Here is a 20125-nt window from a genome sequence, read left to right as displayed (position 1 = left end):
CAGAAAAACTGAGAGCTCCCCGGACCTCAAGAATGCGGATTGCATCACCGGGTGTCGGTAATGACCGAGTGAACAGCCCAGCGCTCCCCACTGTCTTCTGACCGGCCGCAGAGGGGTGTCTGGGCCTGGGGGGACCCAGTGAAGCACCCAAACGGCCAGCACAGCTGCCTGGGACGTGGCCCCACGGCAAGGCATGTGGTGGGCACTGTGGGCCCTGGGTCCGAGTCCGGGCCCCGCACTGTGTGAACAGAGAGCGCATGCCAGAGTCCCTTCCTCCCCCGGGAGCACCTACCCAAGCATGGGAGAGGGTCAGCTCGGGGCACACCGGCCCCGTGGAAAACCTCTGGCAGGGCAGAAGCGATACTGCAGCAGGGAGAGTGCTTGCCTTGCACATGGCCAACCTGGGTTCAATTCCCCGCATCCCACATGGTCCCCTGAGCACCGCCAGGAGTAACCCCTGAGCATCGGCAAACATGGCCCCAAATATTCACTGTATCACTGTCATCCCATTGTTCATCGATTTACTCGAGCGGGCACCAGTAACGTCTCCATTCGCCCCAGCCCTGAGATTTTAGCAGTCTCTCCTTACTCGTCTTTCCTAACAACTGTATTGGAGGTTCTTTCAGGGACAGGGGAATGAGTCTGGTTATTGTTACTGTTTTTTGCGTATCGAATATGCCTCAGGTAGTTTGCCAGCCTGCTGTGTGATTAAATATATATATATATATATATATATATATATATATATACACACACACACACACACACACACACATATATCGCTGGAGCGATAGCACAGCGGTAGAGCGTTCACCTTACAAGCGGCCAACATGGCCGACCCGAGTTCGATTCCTCCGCCCCTCTCGGAGAGCCCGGCAAGCTACCGAGAGTATTCGATATGCCAGACACAGTAACAACAAAGTCTCCAATGGAGACGTTACTGGGCCCGCTCGAGCAAATCGACGATCAACGGGAGGGCCTTTACCTTTACCTTTTATATACACACACACATATTCGGGCTGGAGCTATAGCACAGCGGGTAAGATGTTTGCCTTGCAAGCGGCCAACATGGCCGACCCGAGTTTGATTCCTCCGCCCCTCTCGGAGAGCCCGGCAAGCTACGGAGAGTATCTCGCCTGCATGGCAAAGCCTGGCAAGCTCCCCGTGATGTATTCGATATGCCAAACACAGTAACAATTGTCACAATGGAGACGTTACTAGGCCCACTCGAGCAAATCGATGAACAACGGGAGGACAGTGACAGTGACAGTGATATATATATTAAAGGTTTTATTTTTGCTCTTTTGGGCCACACCCAGGGTCACCCCCCCCCCAGTGTTGCTGGGGGCATGTGCTGGCAGGTATTTGAATCCAGACCCGGCGCACCACAAGACAACTGTCCGAAGCCCTGGACTAACTCTCTGGCCCCTACTGTTTCTAAATAAGACCTACTGTATGATAACTGGCAAAAAGAAGATCATCTTGTGGTTATTTTTCCACAGATCAATACAAGATATGCAAAGCCTCCAAGCCCCAAATATTTAAATATTTAAAAAAAAAACCCTCTGGTCTCTGCAACATCTGTGAGGACAGCCAGGAACCCGAGCTCCTCTGTCCACAAGAAGCAGATGCCCCCCACTCTGCTCTCAGCCTTTCCTGCTGGAGCCCCTGTTCACTGTCGACCGGCCCTCTGGGACCTTTCCTCCACAGCAACTAGTTCAGGACAAGCCATGCTCCAAGCAGGAGCTGTCACCAGGAAGACGGTGGCCTGTGACCCCCGAGCGATTCTCGGAGCGTGCGGACAAGTGTTAGGACAACTCTAGGAATGAGGGGGGCGGGGGGGAGGGGACAGGGGAAGTGCTGGAGCCTGCGGCTCGGACCACGAGAGCCAGGAGACCACGCAAAGGGCTGGGGCATGAGCTTTGCAGGCGGGAACCCCAGGGTTTGATCCCCGGCACCACATGGTCCCCCAAGTACCACCACGAGTGACCCCGGAGGATGTCGGGGCGGTGACCTTTAAGTCCCGAAGCAGCCCCGGGGTCCTGGCTTTGCACTCAGGAATTACTCCTGGCGGTGCTCAGGGGACCATATGGGATGCCAGGGATCGAACCCGGGTGGGCTGTGTGCAAGGCAAACACCCTCCCCGCTGTGCTATCGCTCCAGCCCAGAGGTGGCTTTTTTGTTTTTCTTTTGGCCAGACCCAGGGGTGCACCGGACCCTCTGTGCTCAGAGAACCAGTGACCAATCAGGGGCCCAGGCAGTTGAGGCACGTGGTGGCCGCCCCGGCCTGGCAGGGGCAGGTTAGGGAGGGAGAGTCAGAGATGCCAGAGGGGCCGGATGACCCTCAAAAAGTGGCCGAGCACATCCCTCACGTGTGACAGGGCCTGGTCGGACCCTGGGCAGCTCGCTGCCCACCTCAGCTCCCGGCACCCTCGGGCGCAAGTACTGTGAGGCTTGGCTCTGAACCTCCAAGCCTGGGAAGGCAGTATCCCCCCTACCCAAATAAAAGGATGGCCGAGGAGACATGTTTGCGATGACCCGGACCACCTACAGACGGTGTCTCCCAGGTATGACTGAGGCCAGCCAGTGTGAAGGGTGACACGTTGGGGTCTTGACCCTGAGAACCTCCTACCTAGGCTGGAGAGATTGGACAATGGGTAGGATGATGGTTTTGCACATGGCTGACCTGGGTCCAAGCTGGCCCCACAGGAGGTCCCAGGAGCACCCCCAGGCTTGATCCCTGAGCACTGCCAGGTCCTTCGACACCACCAGGTCTGTCCCCCATGCCCCTCAACCTCTCATCCATGCTACTTACTCTCCTTCCCCTGACTCTGGCAGCAGGAGTGAGGTGGGCCTTGGGCAGGGCAGAGCCACAAGCCGCCAGGGCACCCCCAAACTGACAGAGGGTGGCCCGCTGGCCAGGAGCATCAGCTGGGCGTGGTACATGAGAGAGAAGCTGCCTTCTGGGGCCTTGGGGGTCAGTACATGCTCCCTGTGGCTTGGGGGGGGGCTGCTCTGGTGTCCCCTCCAACGACCGGTCACACAAGACAGCTGCCGACTTGCCCGGCCCGGCCTCCCGTTGGTACCTGGTGCCCTATGGACTAACCCCGCTGGCATCCAGACCGACCCCTCCGGCGCCCCTCACGGGTCTGGTTGAGGGCCCCCCCAGTCCCAGCCAGCCCATCATGCACATAGAGTGGGATTCTGAGCATAGCACACGTGGCCTGCACTAAGAGAGCCAGCATCGGCTGCCTAGGGGTACGGTGGGGGCTTGCGGGGCGGGGGGGCCGAAACCAGAGCAAGGCGGGGTGGCGGTTCAAAGCTGCTGTTTGATCTCACGACGACGACGTCCTCCCCTTCGCTCATTTGGAAGTGACTTAATCCAGTCCCCATGTCTGAAGTGAGCACAGAAGGATGTGGATTTCTCAGGAGCAGAGAGAGTGCGTCATGGGAGGGAGTCCTAAGGGGGCGTGCATTTCCTCTGCTCCACGGGCATGCCTGAGGCAGCTGGGTACAGTGCCCACTGGCCTCTGATGGGCAGCAACCCCAGGGCACGGCCGACTGTTTTTTGTTGTTTTGCTTTACAGGTTTTTTTTTTTTAAATTGAAACACTGTGAGCTACAGTTACAAAGTTTTTATGTCTAAGTTTCAGTCATACAATGATCTAACACCCATTCTTCCACCAGTGCACACTGTCCACCACCAATGTCCTAAGTATCCCCAGCCCCCGGTATCCCCAAAAGAAAAGTCTACACATTTTTTTGTTTGTTTTGGGGCCACACCAGTGAGTGCTCAGGGCTTACTCCTGCCTCTCTGCTCCGGCGAATTATCGGGTTCCAGGGATGAAACCCAGGCCAGCCATGTGCAAAAGAAACACCCGACCTCCTAGACTAGGGCTCCGGTACCCCCTACATGGTTTCTTCAAGAGCGTTCCTGAACTTTTCTTTATCTGATGCAGCTTTAAACCCCTGGGACTCCAAATCCATCTTCAATTGAAAACTCTTAAAAAGGTGCTTAACCTAAGGACAGTAGAGATAAGGGCCAGGAGGATCACACTATGGATTGGAAACCGACCCTACGTGCTGGGGGAAAAGGCAGTTGGGACGGAGAAGGAACCACTAAGTATGATTGGAGGGATCGCCCGGGATGGGAGATGTGTGCTGAAAATAGACCAAGGACCAAACACGAAGACCTCTTAGCATCTGTATGGCAAGCCATAATGCCCAAAATTAGAGAGAGAGTAAGAAGGATGGTATGTACCACAGAGGCAGGGAGTGGGGTGGGGTGGGGGTGGCGGGAGGGACACTGGGAACAATGGTGGTGGAAAACGTGCACTGGTGGAGGGATGGGTGCTCGAGCATTGTGTGACTGAAATGTAATCATGCATGTTTGTAACTGTATCTCACGGTGATTTTTTTCTTTTAACTTCTTAAATAAAGTTAAGAAGTTTATTTAACTTAACGTGGGCTGGAGCGATAGCACAGCGGTAGGCTGTTTGCCTTGTGCGCAGCCAGCCTGGCTGAGCCTGGTTCGATTCCTCCACCCCTCTAGGAGAGCCCGGCAAGCTACCGAGAGTATCTTGCCCGCATGGCAGAGCCTGGCAAGCTACCCGTGACGTATTATGCCAAAACACAGTAGCAACAAATCTCATGACGGAGATGTTACTGGGCTCACTCGAGCAAATCGATGAACTTCTTAAAAGAAAAAAAAAAGATAAAAATTGTCATAAAAAAAAAGGTATTTACTTATACCATGGAAGCATAAGGAGGCATTTGGTCAGCAGGCAGTTTGGCCAAAGGTACATGTCCCTGACCGTCACTGCCACTCACCCTGGCTCTGCGAGCTGGCAAGAACCTTCCCCTGGAGATCTCGTGGGTGAGTGAGTGGCATCACTTTTCCCCAATCAGGGAGCGTCACCGAGCGGGAACAGTGACTGACACCACAGTCACGGGTTCCTTCTGGGAAGGATGCTAGCCTATGGGAAAGTCAAGGACAAGTTTCGGAGCAGAAACGGCCAGTCGCCTGGAAGACCGAACGTGAGAGCAAGTGATTTACTCCTAAGTCTTTGGTGGGGCGGGGGCAGGGGGCATTGCCACTAGTGGCGCTACCTTGCAGATGAGGAAACTGAGGAGATAAAGACAGGGAAAGTAACTTTCCCGGGTGCGGGAAGTGGTGACCCAGGGTCCCATCATTCCAGTTCCCTGAGCCCTTCTCTTTCGCCATCTGCTGCTGCTAGAAAAGGCAACGACCCCCCCTCCCCGCCCCCCATCAGTGGGAGCAGACGCCCCAACTGTGACCGTGATGACTCTCCGAGGGACCAGGCTCAGTGGCCACCGGGCGCAGAGGTGCAGGGCTCTGGAGGCCCTGGGAACCGCAGGCAACGATCATGCAGCGCAGGTGCCTTCCGGGCCATTACCTCTTTGATGCGCTTCACCAGCGCGTTCTGGTCGAAAGCCACGGCCTCCGCACACTGGTGGAGGTGGTCCTGGTACCGGAGACACAACTGCAGCACCTGCTGGGAGTCCAGCTTCTCGAGCCTGGCGTTGGTCGGCGAGGTCTGGCCGCTCAGCAGCCCTGCAAGGCAGAGAAGAAGGGCCAGGTCAGATGCGGCGAAAGTGGTGGTGGTGGTGGGGGGGGGCGCGAATTCCAGGACCTGGGGTGCAAAAAAACCCCTTGCCATGTGCTGACCCCGAACAGAGCAGCCGCCAGCATCTCCATTTCCTGCACCAAACCCTTGGCATGTGGCTCCCTGTGCATCAGTGCTCATTCTCACCACTGCCCGCAAGCTAAGATGCCACCAGTCCCGTTTCACAGACAAGGAACTCAAGACTTAGGTGAAGAAACTGCCCTGACATTAGGCCGCTACTTCCAGGGTTTTGGAACACGGTCCCCTTCTTCTTTTTTTTGCTTTTTTTTGGTGGGGGGGGGTCACACCTGGCGATGTATGTTACCCCTGGCTCATGCACTCAGGAATTACTCCTGGCAGTAGCTCAGGGGACCATATGGGATGCTGGGACTCGAACCCGGGTTGGCCGCGTGCAAGGCAAACTCCCTACCCGCTGTGCTACCACTCCAGCCCCCTTCACGGTCCCCTTCTTGACTGAAAACTCTGGAGACTATTTTTAGTTCGTTCCTTTAATGATGAAGGGTTGTCTGAGACCACTGGGAAAAAAGAAGTAAAATGTCCTGGAAATGACGAGATGACCAACAGGAAAGAACGGAACACGCCTGTGGGAAGATGTTGTTAACAGTCGAGTGGCTGCCCTGCGAGCATGAGGTCACAGGTTCGGCCCCCGGAGGAGGGCCCACACGCTGAGCAGAGTCCTGGGGTGCTGCTGCCGACTGGGACCCCCAGCACAGCATCCTGGAGAACCTCCAACACAGGGTAACAAGTGTGTGGCACGACCACCAAAGAGCATGCAAGCACCAAAACCAAGTGTGTGACTCATCCCTGCCAAGACAAAGGGGCAAAACCGCTTTGAAAAAGATTTGTCCATGAACAGAAGAAATGAGTACTCCACACACCCCGTCTCTGCACGGTCCCCCGACCCCAGCTTAGCTGTGCCATGGGAAGTCTCCTGCTGTGCACGGCCTCACCTTTCCAAAGCCCTTCATCTACAACTGTCTTGCTCTTCCTTTAAGGCTGTAGAACAGGGGCTTCCCAGCACTGATCCCACAAGAAATCAAGCAGAGAGAGTCCAAGACAGCAAGTCTCGACCAGAACGTTATTAATTGATTTTATTTTATTTTTTGGGTCATACCCGGCAATGCTCAGGGGTTACTCCTGGTTTTGCATTCAGGAATTACTCCTGGCAATGCTGGGGATACGGATCAAACCCGGGTCGGCCCGTGTGCAAGGCAAATGCCCCTACCTGTGGCGCTATCGCTCCAGCTTCTAAACGATTTTAAAGTAACACGATCGCTTCATTACGATCTAACCCACGTAGCTTATGCTTGTTTTTTTTAATTTTTTTTTTTATTTTCAAAGAGTTGTTCAGTAACTGATTACATTACAGTAATAGAGTACATTCCATATTTCAACACTAATCCACCACCATTACACCTTCCCGCCACCTTTATTTCGAGTTTTCCCACCACCACCCAAGCCTGCCCCAAAGGCAGATGCTAAATAATTTATTTTGTATTGCTTGTGATGAATAATTGACTAAAAATGATCCAAAAAGCTTTCCTTAGAGGAGAGAGTGTGAAAATTGTTGTATCTCACCTTGGAGCCATTAAGTCCCTGAATTAGAAATCATTAACATGTTGCTAGAGTTTGAGTTGGGCTGGAGTGATAGCAGAGCGGGTAGAGCGTTTGCCTTGCACGTGGCCGGCCTGGCCAACCCAAGTTCGATTCCTCCACCCCTCTCGGAGAGCCCAACAAGCTACCGAGAGTATCTCGCCTGCACAGCAAAGCCTGGCAAGCTACCCGTGACGTATTCGATATGCCAAACACAATAACAACAAGTCTCACAATGGAGATGTTATTGGGCCCGCTCGAGAAAATCGACGAACAACGGCGGACAGTGCTACACTGTTATCTATTATCGGGATTGGTTGTCTTCGACCTTATGCCCATCAAATGTGCTGTGCCACATGGCTTACGTTATGGAGAACAACTCTTCTCTCCCCAAACAAACGCGCACCAAGGCGGGCACGGGTTTCCCTTCTTCTTTGTCCTCTCAATATCTGGTTTAATGAGAAACAATCGGGTGCCTGCTTTCTGCATTTAACCTTCTGCAACTTCGTGTCCTGGGGCAGCGCTGTCGCGCTTAAGAGAACAGGGTCGCTGGCAAGTGAGTGAGGGTGACGGAGCACAACTTTGTCCTCAGAGCCCCCTGAGCCCCCAGCCACCCTTGGAAACAGCTCGGCGCAGCCCCACTCCACGCTGGAGCCAAAGACGGAACACAAGATGTATCAGAATGAGCGCAGGGCACGTGGTGAGACTCCCCACTCTGCCTCCCTGTCCCCCACGTCACAGCCACACTGGCTCTGAGGTCCTGTGGGCTACGTGTGTTCGCAACAATCCAAACAGCCATAAGCTGAGCCCCCCACCCGCAGCCTGCTGGGTGGTCCCTCAGACTGTCCCCTGACGGGTGAACCTCAGCACGGCTTGGCTGCTCCGTGCTGTCTTTGTAAACCAAAGGACATTTTAAAAAATAAATACGTAGTAAAGTGGAAATCTGCCACACAGGTGGGGGGGGTGGGTGGGAGGGGGGTATACTGGGGTTCTTGGTGGTGGAAAATGCGCACTGGTGAAGGGACAGGTGTTTGATCATTGTATGACTGACCGAGACTTGGAAGTGAAAGGCTTTGTTACTGTTCTCACGGTGATTCAACAAATAAATAATAAATAAATAAATAATTAGGTGGTGCAGTGCCAAGAATTGAACCCAAGGCCTCACAGGACCAAGGCAGATGCTCTCTCCATTTACCAAAAAGTCCCTTCTCCCAATTTTTACTGATGTATCATGATTTACAATTCTCTCAATGACAACTTTTTTTTTTAAACTGAAAATTATAAGGAGATCCTGTAGCCCTTTTCTAATTTTCATCCGCAGGTAGAACACCTTTAGAAACCAGAAGCTTAAAAAGATGTTTTTTCAAGAGACTCTTCTAACTCGCATAGACGTCCAGAAGTGTAGCTACCAGACTATATGGTAATTCCATATTTCTTTTCATAAGAAACTCCCATTTTTCTCGAGTGCGTGGAACCCAGAAAGCGGGCGCTTCTCAGGAGCACTGAAATCTCTTCCGAAACGGGTTGAGGGCGCAGAGTGCAGGCCCGGGTGCCAGGCAATGCCAAATACCGTAACAACAAGTCCAAAATGGAGATGTTACTGGGCCTGCTCGAGCAAATCGATGAACAACGGGAGGACAGTGTTTGTTTTGTTTATCTTTGCACTCATCAAGAATCTTGAGAGGTTAAATCAATTTCCCTGTTTAGATAGCAGGAATAATTCTGATCCTTAAACACTAGTAGGATAAAAGTTTTATAACCAATTTTATAACCCTAAACGCCTTTAAACCAGGTGAATTTTTTTTTTTTTTTTTTGCTTTTTGGGTCACACCTGGCGATGGTCAGGGGTTACTCCTGGCTTTGCACTCAGGAATTACTCCTGGCGGTGCTCAGGGGACCATATGGGATGCTGGGAATTGAACCCAGGTCGACCGCATGCAAGACTGTGCTATCACTCCAGCCCCTGAATGTATATTTTCAAGAGAAAAAAAAAAACATTTCTCTGTTCACGTTGCAATGGGCTAAGCAGGAGAGTTTCTGCAGCACAGAGTGCTGGGGGCCCGTACTGAGGGTCGGGGCAGGCAAAGGAGCAGCTCGGGCTAGCGCCAATGTCCAGTTCCTACAAGAACCTTTCATGCCCCCTGGGAAGCAGCAGGAGTGAGCACCACTGAAACACCACTGGAGTGAGCCCGAGGCCCCAGAACCAGATGGTGGAGCCCAAGCACCTTATCGTCAGGCTGGCATGCACAGGCCCCCTGAACACTTCCCGGGAGGCCCCCCACCCCCCACGCCCCATGAGAAAGCTGCCAAGTCAAGAAGTCATGGGGGGGAGGGGCGAAATTAAGCTGCTCCGGCAACTCCCAAGTCAAGGAAATGACCCTTTCAATCATCCTTATAAACCAGAATTACACCCTCCCCTGACCTTTATCAAAACCCAAAGCCCAGGTCCTAATTCAATGATTCAAATGCTATCCTTGGACTTGGAGGAATCTGGGAAAACTGCCATGAATCATGCCAGATCACAGGGGCCGCCAGGTGGAGCAAAAAGAAAAAAAAAAAAGATGGGTTACTCAGTGAAAAGCGAGAGTGCCCGTCCCTCTCACGGGACTTTGTCTCCCACTGGAAGATGGAACCTCCCCAGTATCTTCTGAGACAGGAGCTGGGGAAGAGCATGGTGCCCCGAGACAGTCAGTTCCACCTGGGCTCAGCACTGCCAGGATTGCAGGATTGCAGGCATACGGGGGGAGCACTGCCACGATTGTAGACGCATGGGGGAGCACTCTCTGTGGGTGTGCATGTCCTCTCCCTCCAATCTGGGCCCAGCCAGCCTCCCTCAGTCACATCCGGGCAGGTCTCTGTGGAACCCTTACCCACCGACTCTACTCACCACCCAAAGCCTCATCCTTGACGAAGGAAGGATCCATACCCATCTGGAACCGTTTCCTATAGAATCCTTTCCTCAGTGGGAGTCGCTTTACCATTGGGCTCTGCCTCCCAACCCATTTTATTAACATAAACTTTCCAACATGCAGAAAAAGCAGAGAAAACTTTATGACCAAACACTCACCATCTCGTCCCAGCAACTAAACATTTTTAGTGAATCGATTTCACCTCGAATTCCCCCGACTCCACTCCTCTGCCTGGTCACAGGCAGCTTTCCCTGTGAAACCAAAGTCACTTCTAAGGCTGTTCCCCTTCCCCACCCGGGGAACACGACCAGTGTCCTCACGGCTCCAACCTTTCCAGCGCTTGAAGCTGAGAAGCACACACAGCAGATGTTTACTGAGCTAAAACCCTGGCGGAACCCAGTGCGTGGATTAAGGGGTGGGTTTGCATGGGGCAGGGGGCGGGGGGGAGGGGGGAGTGGAATACTGCAGCCCTGCCCAAACCATTGTGCCTACACAGGAAAGGTATGTGCGTGCAGAGATGGGGGGACCAGATGGAGCGAGACACAGGGCCCCTGCCATCCCTCCCTTCCTCTCCGCACCAAGTGGCGAGTGGGAAAATCATCAGGTTGAGAGATCTGGAAAATATTCTGCTGAGTAATCTTTTGCTTTTTGATATGTCAGGGTGAAACACGAGAAAGTTCTGCCTCATTTTCTCAAGGACAGTACGGAGCCATCTGCAAATTAACCTCGGCTATCATCTAACTGAACTCCTCAACTTCCAGAGGCGTATTAGCTCGTTCCAGAGCTGGGTGCAGTGTTAGGAAGCGGGGCCCAGACTGGAGAAACAGTGGGACACGCTCCATAGCCAGCGATGGGATCCAGTTGGTGGAATCGTCATAACTTTCAAGAATCAGGCAGCCAGACAGGGAATCTGGCAGGCAGGGCGCCTGCCTTGCACATAGCCAACCTGGGGTCAGTTCCTAGCACCCCACGCGGTCCCTTGAGCCTGCTAGAAGTGGTCTTTGAGGTTAGAGCCAGGAGTGAGCCCTAAGCACAGCTGGGTGTAACCCTAATCCATTCCCTGCAAAAAACAAAAAGTTGTTGGGAAGGTGCAATTATGCAACAGATAATGAACAGATAGAAATTTCCAGGCCAGGCAGAACACTCGAAAGGCTCATGCATGTGATCTGCAGGTGGGATGCTGGGGTCTGAGTCACAGATGCAACACATGGTCCGCAGATACTGTGGGGGTGAACCCGGGACATCACATTGGGTCCCACTGAGCACTGCTGGGGTGGCCAAAAAACTAAAAAAAAAAAAAAAAATTTCCCCAAACACTACTGACTCTGTTTATCACTATGTAGTTTAATGATGAAAGCACATAAGCCGTGTGTATTCTTTAATACCAAATTTTTTTTTTAATTTTCATAGAAAAAATTTATTTTTAAACACTAGTGTTTTTTTTTCTTTTTCTTTTCTCTCTCTCTCTTTTTTTTAAAAAAAGATTTTGGGCTACACCCGGCTATGCTCAGGGCTTACTCCTGGCTCTGTGCTCAGGGATCAATCCTGGCGGGTCTGGGGGACCGTATAGATTGCTGGGGATCAAGCCCGGGTGGGCAGTGTGTAAAGCAAATGTCCTACCTGCTGCGCTATCACTCTGGCCCCTAAACTCGAGCATTCTAAGGTACCTTCTCCCCTTCTCTAAAGGGCACAGTCTGAAGACACCCGCCTCAACAGGAGCTTAGGAAGTGGGTCAGTGAGGATTTCTTCTTCCGGGACATTAGGAAGTTTGCTGAGGAACTCTGCTCTGCAGCTGGTCCCGGGAACACCCACCTGACCAGGAGGAGGACCACCCCGACGACCCTCAGCACTGCTGCTTCAGCCCGCAGGAAAGATGCAAGAGCAGATAAGCTCCACGGAGCCCCGGGCAAGTGTGGACAGAAACTCGCCCTGGGGTGCTCTCTCCTGTGAGTCCCCAAGAACTACCGCAGGCCTCTAGAGAAGCGGTTTCTGAGGCCCCCAAGTCACAGGTTGAAACTGCAACCTCATGCCCATTTTAGGGAAGGAAGGTCAGGGGGTGGAACCCTGAAGAACAGTGTCAGCGACCATCTGAAAGACCCCAGGATACTCTCATGCCCCTTCCACAGTGTCTGGCCCAGTAATGACTATCCCTGGCGGCAACTGCTAGCACCTGATCTCAGGCTCCCCGCGGGTAGCACTGTGGGCGCAGGTTCCCACCACGTGTCAGGTAAGCAGTTGCTGGGGTTGGCTGCAGAAGCCCAGAGAGGTCCCGCTGGGGGGTGGGGAGGGCAGGATTCAGCCCCGCTCCCTCCTAGCTGTGAGGCTGCGCAGTTCACCTGAGTCTCCTCTCCCTTCGCTGGCCACCAGGGGACTGGCCGCATCAGTGCTGGGGCTGGACTAACCAGCGCTCCTGAGAGTCACCCGTCCTTTGTGCTCGCCCGCCTGGGGCTCCCTGCCCAGGCACACCCCCTTAGCCACCCAGGGTCGGGAACCCAACTTGTCACAGGGTCCACGACATGAGAAGCGGCTGCCGTGACCCTAGGGGACTGCCCCCCGCCAAGGAGACACCTCCGTGCCCTCCCTCCGTCCACTACGAGGAACTGACTGAGCATTTCTCCATCTTCCTTTCTCTCTCCTTCCAAAGAATTAAGCAAAACGCCGCACTCCTGGTCCTCCGTTAACAAGATCCAGGACCGGAGTCTTCCTCCCACCTCAGCTTACAGGATGGGGACAACTAGCCAGGATTTGGAATCAGCTCGACAAACCAGAGTGGTGCTCCTCAGCAGGAGGCCTCGTGGCCTCCAGGGGGGTCCCAGGGATACTGCAAGCAGGCCACAGGTGGGAAAATCACCTAAGACTAGGAGGGCAGTGGGTCAAGACAGTGGAGGCTGCCGGAAGGAAGCAAGGCTGAGAGGTGCTGGTGCAGATAATTCAGAACTGTTTGCAGAAAGGAACACGAAAATTTGGAAGAAAAGAGCAATGCGGTCTCATACAAACACCTAGGATCCAGATACCCTGGCCAGCCTTTGAACTCAACTCTCTTGTGGGATGAACGCAGTGCCCGCTTGCCTGGGAAATTAGCGCCCATCCAGGAACAAGGGTACCTGGGTACTCTCCAGCTGGACAGGTAATGGCAGCCAAACCTAAGTGTTCTCTACTCAGACCACTGATGGGTGCCTTGGGGCCCGGAATACGTCCTTTCTGGAATCACTTTTAACTCAACGTGGCTCAGGTAGTTTGAATAACACAAAGGGTGTGTGTGTGTGTGTGTGTGTGTGTGTGTCCCTCTCAGAGAGCCTGGCAAGCTACCAAGAGTATCTCGCCCACACGGCAAAGCCTGGCAATATCCCCTTGATGTATTCGATATGCCAAACACAGTAACTAGTGTCACAATGGAGACATTACTGGGCCTGCTAGAGAAAAAAAAAAATGAATGAAGTTTGTGAAAGAGTCACCTTAAATTTAAAACGAAACAAAACAAAACAAGAGAAAAAGTCAGAAAAAGACATCTGAAATCTAAATGGCAGGCTGTTCTCGCTCAAAGGGCTCATCCTTCTTCTCATGCCAACTACCTGGTTCCCTGGAGGACTTTGTACCCGAGGTTCCAGTGGGAACCAGGAAAGTCGCGCAGGAATGTGGATGCTGGCAGGGGGAGGGGCGGAGGGGCAGAGCCAGGGCTCCCGGCTAGGCTCGCTTCAAACGCTCAGGTAATTCCGAATGAGATCCGTTTCAGGAAAGAAAAGAAAAGAGAAGAAAAGAAAAAAGAAGAAAAAATCAGGTTTTCCCCCACACGAAGCCTATGAATAAGGAAAATGATCTCAAGTTCTACTCATGCAACAGACAAGGTCCAGGACATGCATGGGGGGTCCTTTTTGCAGGAGTTCAGACCCCAGGACCATCTCTGTCACATGCTCCCGCGTGAGGGCTGTTCCACTTACCCACCCCAGACTCTGCCAAGCGGCAAAGGGGCCCCAGAGAGATCTTCCGCACCGCGTGTTCCCTGGGGACAGCCTGGCCAGGGAATGCGAGGCCACCAGTGAGGCCAGAGAGGTGGCAGGAAACAGCCCCACTGCCAGCTGCCCCCTTGGGGTACAGGAGTGGGAATGGAAGAAGCATCCCTGGTCCAGAAGTGGTCACATGATTCTAGCCTGGACTAGGGGTGCCGACCACTGGTTCTACAAACTCTTTCTGCTTTTGCTCTGTTTCCAGGTCACACCTGGCTGTACTCAGGGCTGACTTCTGGCCTTATGCTCAGGGGTGACTCTTTGCAGTGCTGGGGGGATCATCTGGGGTGATGAGTATCAAACCCATGTCAGCTGCATGCCTGGCAAACGCCCAACCTGCTGTACTGTTGCTCTGGCCTCTGTAGACCAGTTTTTTTTCTTTCTTTCTATAGTGTTGGGGATTAAACCCAGGGCCTCTCATTTCTGGGGCAGGTGCCCTGCCACCGAACTTCTTCCCAGACCCTAATTCCAGAGCTTTCTGTTAGGCACTCCACTCTACCGTCCTTCACGAGAGTCCTTATCTGCTTGTCACTGTCACTGTCCTCCCGTTGTCAAAAAGATTTGCTCGAGTGGGCCAAGCAACACTGTGAGACTTGTTACTGTGTTTGGCATATCGGATACATCATGGGTAGCTTGCCAGGCTTTGCCGTGCGGGCAAAATACTCTCGGTAGCTTGCCAGGCTCTCCAATAGGGCCAGAGGAATTGAACTTGGGTCGGCCATGTCGGCCTCATGCAAGGCAACCGCCCTACCCGCTGTGCTATCACTCCAGCCCACCCCGGGAGTAAGAAAATCAATAGTTGCCATTACCAAGAGCTCTGTCTCAGTTAAACACTGAGCTACGTCTGCAAGACCGTTTCTCTGATTTAACTGTCCCAACAATTACAGGAGGCAGGTTTTGTTAGCCACTACTTCGCATAGGTAAAATAATAGCAATAATTATGACAATACAGCAATGTAGATAAGTGCTAGAATTAACAGGAAAAAATACTGTAAGTAATTTCTGGTGACAGAAAAATCACTGTAATTAAACGGAGATAATGCAGTAACCAAGCCATGAGAGTGTTGGGCTTGCCAATTCTTGAAATCCAGCGATTTAGGAATTACTTGAGGAATCTGTTTAAAATACCATTTTCTTCCTAATGTATGCCTGAGAGTTTTGCTGATTTGAGCTTTGGTTATACTCTGGAATCAGAATGGGTTTTATGGGGGGGGGGATGATTTTTTTTTATGTTTTGGGGTCACACCCAGTGCTGCTCAGGGGTTACTCCTGGCTCTGCACTCAGAATTACTCCTGGCGGTGCTCAAGGGAACATATGGGATGCCTGGAATCGAACCTGTGTACAAGGCAAGCACCTCCCTGTGCTGTGCTATCGCTCTTGTCCCTGGAATCAAAATGCTTTTATTTTTATTTTATTTTTTTGGGTCATACCCGGCAATGCACAGGGGTTACTCCTGGTTCTGTGCTCAGGAATTACTCCGGCGGTGCTCAGGGGACCATATGGGATGCTGGGAATTGAACCCGGGTTGGCCACGTGCAAGGCAAACGCCCTACCTGCTGTGCTATTGCTCCAACCCCCTCAAAATGCTTTTAAACGGTGACATGGCTCATTGACAACCAAACCTTTCTTAAGGGGGACATGGTGGGGAGGCGTCCGAGGAAGTGCTCCAAGGGCCTGTGGCCACTCTGAGTAACGCTCGGCCAAGCAGGCTGATGGTTCAGTGTTTGGGTCCATCAACCCAGAGGGTCTCTGGCGCCACCCTGGCAGTGCTGGGGTGGTGGTGACAGAAGGCAGTGCTTGGGGATGAAACGCACGAGACAAGTGTCCCTGAGCCCCGAGCTGTCTCCCCAGCCTTGGAAGAGACACGCCACTGCTCCTTCTCCGTGTGTCTCTAATTACCAGGTAAGGTGCTGGGGGAAAGAAACACGGATTTTAATATTTTATCTCTGACAGACCCGAAATGCGCATATGACATGATGCTCCGCAGACGTTTGCTGCTCTCGTTGCGCGAGTCCCCCAAGCTCACGGCTGCTGTCCCCGGGATCGCGGTTCAATGGCCCTCATTTCCAAAGGCACAAGTAAGTGCCCGGCGACTCCCTTCTGTTTCCTCTGAGCAAAGTTCTGATTTGAATTTCTTGGCAAAGCACACACACGCCGCTCCTATCTCTCCAGAGAAATGAACTCATTTCTGTCTCTAAAGTAAACTGACGTCACCCTGTTTGAAGATAGGAGCCCTCCTAGAGCCAGGAGTGAACGAGGCCTTATCTATAAATCACTCACGGCAGCCTTTTGAAAATTCAGGAAGGCAATTATAAGGAACTACAAGATAAAAGCGATACCAAAGGTCAGCACAACTCAGGATTAAACTTTGCCCCTTTCCCCCTAGCAACTATGTTAAAACACACACACACATATACACACACACACACACATACACACACACTATATCCTGTCATCACTCATTCAAGACTTGATTGATCTGGGGTAATTAAATCATGTACTCAGCAAGTTCACTCCTTGGTTGCCTGACTCCTGACCTCAAGTTCGCAGAGATAACTTATCTGAATCCCAAGGTGACCATAAACACCAAGAGGCCTGTCACCAGCTGAGGCGGCCGGCTTCTCTCCAGCACGCGAGTGACCCCCCCGCCTTCGTGGCAGATACCCGCATTTATAAAAATTCAAAGTTCTCCAGTGTCCCTACAGCACGCAGCTGTGAAAACATCCTCCCCGTGGAACACAGCCGGTCACACCGCTGACGGCACTGCGGCCCGGGGTGGGATTCCTTGCTGATCTTCTGTCCTGCATTTTCCCCAGCAGCAGGAGAGGACCCAGAGGAGACCAGGGAGAGGGGAGAGGTGGACATCCCCGAATGCCACAGAGCAAGCAGCAAAGGGATCTACGAACCCCCAGTGCAGACCGTGGAAAGGGAGACAGCCCCTGACCGGTGCAGCTTCTGAGCAGAGCGTGTTTGATTTCACGATGGACTTCACAGACGGAATAAACAAAAGCATGTTCTGAGTGAAATGAGTGAGAAGGAAAGGGACAGACAGATATAGAATGACTGCATTCGTTTGTGGTATAATATATATCACTGTCACTGTCCTCCCGTTGTTCATCGATTTGCTTGAGCGGGCCCGGTAACGTCTCCATTGTGACAATTGTTACTGTGTTTGGCATATCGAATATGTCACGGGTAGCTTGCCAGGCTTCACCGTGCGGGCGAGATACTCTCGGTAGCTTGCCGGGCTCTCCGAGAGGGGCGGAGGAATCGAACCCGGGTCGGTTGGGTTGGCCGCATGCTAGGCAAACACCCTACCCTCTGTGCTATCACTCCAGCCTATACACACACACACACACACACACACACACACACACACACACATATATAGAAGACTAATATCAATGGCCAGAAAAAAAGGGGTTAGGAGGACTGGTCAATGATTGGAACTATCCACAAGTGTGTGTGGGGCTGAGGGTAGGAAGGTAGAGAAGAGACCAGTATGACAATAATAGCTGGGAATGATCACACTGGACAAGATCTGAGGGTTAAAAGCAGGTAAAGGGATATACCTGATAATCCTGCAGTATCAATACTGCAAATCACAATGCCCAAAAGGAGAGAGAGAGAAAGAGAGAGAGAGATGGGAAGGAATCTGGGGACACTGGTGGTGGGAAATGTACACTGGTGGAGTGGTGGAGGGATGGGTGTTGGAACACTGTATGATACATCCAATCATGAAGAGCTTTTTTTTTTTATTGAATCACTGTGGGAAAAGTAACAAAGCTTTCAGGTTTAAGTCTTGGTCATGCAATGATCAAACACATTTCCCTTCACCAGTACTTATTTTTCACCACCAAGAACTCCAATATACCCCCTCTCCCACCCCTCCCAATGCCTGGGACGCAGATGAATTCTACTTAACACTCTATCTACTTTGGTTACATTCATTATTTCGACAAAAGATGCACTATTATTGTTTAGAGTTTACACCCAACAATCAGAACTGCTGAAAAGGCATTGTGAAATAATTTGTTTCCTACAGTTAGTTATGAGAACCATATGATGTTGCGGCCGCAATAGTGGCCGCGCGATTTTGGATTTCTGATATTTTACTTATTAAGCCTGGAGGTATTTCTGCCAAGAGCCAGATAAAATTATGAGATTTGGTTTCTGTGGCTCTAGAGCCATGGCTGTGCTGAAGAGCCGCTCGTGGGGGGCAACTCATGACCTCGGTAGGGCGGGGGAACGCCCCCCCTTCCCAGAATCATGAACAGCTTTGTAATGTTCTATCTCACAGTGATTCAATAAAAAAGTTTTTAAAGAGAATCCACAGAAGCAGGTTAGAAAGGCAGGCTTGCAAAATGGATATTAAACAGGCTGGTCAGGGCCGATGGTGTTTAATTTGCATCTGGTTGACCTTGATCAAATCCCTGGCATAGCACGGAGTTCCCCTGAGCACTGCCCTGCCAGGAATAGCACCCAAGCACCTCGAGGTGTGGCCCAAACGCGCCCCCTCCTCTCACTACGCACACACCAAAAATAGACAAGTAGGCCAGTTTTAGAATTAGCCCTGGTTTAAAGCCTGGTCCCACCTTCAACAGCTGTGAGACAGGAATGAACTTCAATGTCTCTGAGTCTTAGGATCTTCATCTGCCTGAGAAAAATGTCCACCCTGTGAGGTATAAGGATCCAGGGGGGTGTTGATATCAGAAAGAAAGAAAGATGGTCGGGGATGGAGGTCAGTGCCAAAGAGCTTATGTCACATGTATGAGGCCCAGGGTTTGACAAGAAGGAAGAAAGAAGAACCTCCTTTGATGAGACAGGCTGCAGAATATACTGCGTTCTGTCCCCGAGCTCTGCAAGCTGCAGGCTGGACAGGCCTTCCCAGCCCTGCCCACCCGCAGGCCCCGCAGCCCTGCGGCCCTGTCACACACAGCCGGCCCTCTGGTGTCTGCCAGGGGAGTCTCCTTCCCGAGATGCCCAGGAGAGAGAGGGCTGGGATCCAGGTTGGAGGCAGTGAGGCAGAAGACAAGAGAGTCTCAATTCAGGGTTCTCATGACACCTATTCCCACCCCTCCTCCCAACCACCTCCACCACCAGTAACAACCAGAGTCAGTTTTCCTCTAAATCCATGAACATTTGCTGCCCCAAGAAATAAACAGAGGGGCTGGAGCGATAGCACAGCAGGTAGGGTGTTTGCCTTGCACGCGGCTGACCGGGGTTCAATTCCCAGCATCCCATATGGCCCCCGGGAACCACCAGGGGTAATTCCTGAGTGCATGAGCCAGGAGTAACCCCTGTGTACTGCCGAGTGTGACCCAAAGAGCAAATAAATAAATATAAAGAGAAACCCGAAGATTTAAATAACAAGACTGCTGACTGTTGTCATATCTAAGTATGAAAAAACGTCTCCCCTGGGGCCAAAGCAGCAGTACAGCTCGTCAGGGGTTTACCTTGCTCGTGGCTGACAGGAGTTCAATCCCTGGCATTCCCATGGACCCTGGCGGCTGCCAGGAGTGATCCCTGAATGTAGAGCAGGAATAAGCCCTGAGTACCGCCGAGCGCGGCCCCCAAACCAAACAATAAATAAATGACAATGTCTTCCAAGGCCAAGAATAATTAAACTATGTGACAGATATACAAAGAAATGGCATACACCTACTAAAATGGTATTTTCAAATATTATTCAATGACACAAAGAACGCGACAATATAATGTTAAGCAAAATTGTGGTAGAAAATGACAAATTCGAGACAGCACAGGGTTAGAGCACTTGTTCCACTTGATGCTAAACGCTAACCCTGCTTTGAATCCCGACCTACACACAGTCCCCAGAGCACAGAGCCGAAAGGTCAGACACACAGCCCCTGAGCACCACCAGATGTGGGACAAAAAATACCATCCAAAATCAAAATGATAAATTCAGCATGATTCTAACTGTAAAGTATATCGCGAGTATTTACAGTAG

The 20125-nt window shown here is 52.0% G+C and overlaps 1 protein-coding gene across 1 annotated transcript in view; it reads right to left on the bottom strand.

Moving 5' to 3' along the window:
* The window catches only part of BORCS5 (BLOC-1 related complex subunit 5), a 64073-nt gene that overhangs the window by 8718 nt on the left and 35230 nt on the right, over positions 1 to 20125 (bottom strand). The window contains exon 3 of the mRNA XM_056117478.1: positions 5417 to 5574. Coding sequence (XP_055973453.1) covers positions 5417 to 5574 — 158 coding nt within the window. The remainder of the gene's footprint in view (positions 1 to 5416; positions 5575 to 20125) is intronic.

The sequence above is a fragment of the Sorex fumeus genome, unplaced genomic scaffold (genome assembly GCF_029834395.1).
Source record: "Sorex fumeus unplaced genomic scaffold, SorFum_2.1 ptg000003l, whole genome shotgun sequence".
NCBI lineage: Eukaryota > Metazoa > Chordata > Mammalia > Eulipotyphla > Soricidae > Sorex > Sorex fumeus.
Note: the sequence above shows the minus strand (reverse complement) of the source record. Positions and strands in the feature narration are given on the sequence as shown.